Source organism: Echinops telfairi, unplaced genomic scaffold (genome assembly GCF_000313985.2).
Source record: "Echinops telfairi isolate 266 unplaced genomic scaffold, ASM31398v2 ScPeMD7_7424;HRSCAF=8462, whole genome shotgun sequence".
Classification (NCBI taxonomy): Eukaryota; Metazoa; Chordata; class Mammalia; order Afrosoricida; family Tenrecidae; genus Echinops; species Echinops telfairi.
Window position 1 is genome coordinate 81030978 of NW_022111324.1, and position 2049 is coordinate 81033026.

The window sequence follows — 2049 nt, forward strand, 5'->3', positions numbered from 1 at the left end:
CGAATATCGAAAACTCTAGTGATTTTCATCAGCAAGTGCTTAAAGTACTCCTCACTTCAGCAAGCAAGGTGTCATCCGAATATCGAAGGTTGTTAATAAACCTTCCTCCAAACCTGATGCCACATTCTTTTTCATGTAATCCAGCTTCTCCGATGATTTTCTCAGTTTATAGATTGAATACAGATGGTGAGAGGATACGACCCTGCTACACACCTTTGAAATGACCACCTCTTCTTGTAATTCACTGGAGCTCCTACACATTCTTATCATAGGATCTGTAATATTTGAATGCATTTATATAGCTGTCTTTTCATACCAGATTGTGAGCAACTTGAAGAAAGAGCTGTAACGATACATGGTACATGATAATTGCTTGATTGAAAATAAAAAGTTCTCCCATGCCGATTGTCTCCTAAATGTTGCTTAAATCGGAGAGACAAAATATAATAAACTTGGCAGCCATTTCCTTTTCAAAGTATGTCAACATAATGGCACATCAGTTGATTTGTGAGTATGAAAATCAGGCAACAAGCATTGTTTTAGGATCTCAAAAAGTAAAAATTGAAAGTAGTGATGAATTCTCAGGTGGAAGCATATCATATAGCATGCTTTCATTAAAATTATTGTACTGTGTCATTGTGAGTATTTCATTAAAAAAAAAAAATCACACCAACAACTATGTCTTGTTTTGGATGGGGGTAATGACCTCACATTTAAGCATGTTCTATAGAAAGAAAAAAATAATAATCTCACTGCTATTGAGTCAACGCCAACTCATAACAAACTTATGAGACAGATAGAAGTGCCCACTAATTTCCAAGACACTGGGGGGAGCACGGAGGGAGGGGAAAAAATGAGGAGCTGATGCCAGGGGCTTAAGTGGAGAGCAAATGTTTGAGGATGAGGGCAATGAATGTACAAATGTGCTCTACAAAACTGATGTATGTATGGATTTTAATAAGCGTTGTATGAGCCCCTAATAATATGATTAGAAAAAATTACCTCTTTATGGGAGTAGAAAGCCCCATCTTTTAAGCCTTAGATAGGACAAAGACAATAATTTCAGCATGTGGGAAGCCATAAGCATGAGGCTGAAATGAAACCCAGTGTTTCATGGCCAGGGGGTTCATTATAAATGCTGAAAAACAAAGGAAATCATCAGAAAATCATGATTGGCAGTATATTAATTCATCCTCAGAAGGGGAAGGAAAGACCATGATGAGGATAGCTACAGAATTTCATATTTTAAAAAGGTCAATTCTGCTAAAGTGATGGTCTGAGTATAACTCATGACCATGTGACTCTTAGTCAAGAGCCCAATTTTGAGCTCGTGGTGCAGCAGCTCTTGTCTGTAGATCATTAAAGACACGCCCAGCAGGTTCCCTGGTTCTTGGTGTCAGCCTGAGGATAAGCTTGCCTTCCCTAGACTTGCTTTGGGCGTATCTGCACACAGCCACTGACTGACTTCATGGTCAAAAAGAATGAATGATCTCTGAATTTATATCAAAACTCAAAATGGAGTTAGGGTTCTCTCTGTAGAACAAAAAAACCTTCCAAGTGCCTTTAAGTTCTAATGCACACTAAAAATGTGTTTGAAGCAATTTACCTGGCCAGCAAAGTTATTGCTAGGATCAGCTGCAACAAGTACACCATATTTATCCTTTTGAAATCCACTGTGAGACCAATAGGCCAGGTCAAAAGTAAATGTCTTCACATGCTCTGGGTTTTTTGGGTCCTGTATGGTAGTGGTGGTCCTGGAATTCATGGAAATCACACATTTGCTCCCGGAATTCTTCTCTCTCTGTAGTCAAAGGAAAAATTCAAAATCAATAATAATTCTTTGTCATACAGGTTATTTTGCAAGTCCTAAGAAATTAATCCAGGAATTCATTTATTTTATACCTTTAATTGTGCTTTTCTTAGCTGTTGATCTTATTATATTCCTTCAGAATTTTATTTATTTATTTAATGTTTTGGTTTTTAAAAATATTTTATTGTGGGCTTGTACAACTTTTTAAAATCATTTTATTGGGGCTCATACAACTCTTA

The 2049-nt window shown here is 36.9% G+C and overlaps 1 protein-coding gene across 1 annotated transcript in view; it reads right to left on the bottom strand.

Annotated features, from left to right (window-relative positions):
* LOC101657797 (kinesin-like protein KIF28P) overlaps positions 1-2049 on the bottom strand; it is an 85551-nt gene that overhangs the window by 72388 nt on the left and 11114 nt on the right. The window contains exon 2 of the mRNA XM_004700175.2: positions 1607-1801. Within this exon, the coding sequence (XP_004700232.2) occupies positions 1607-1801 (195 nt within the window). The remainder of the gene's footprint in view (positions 1-1606; positions 1802-2049) is intronic.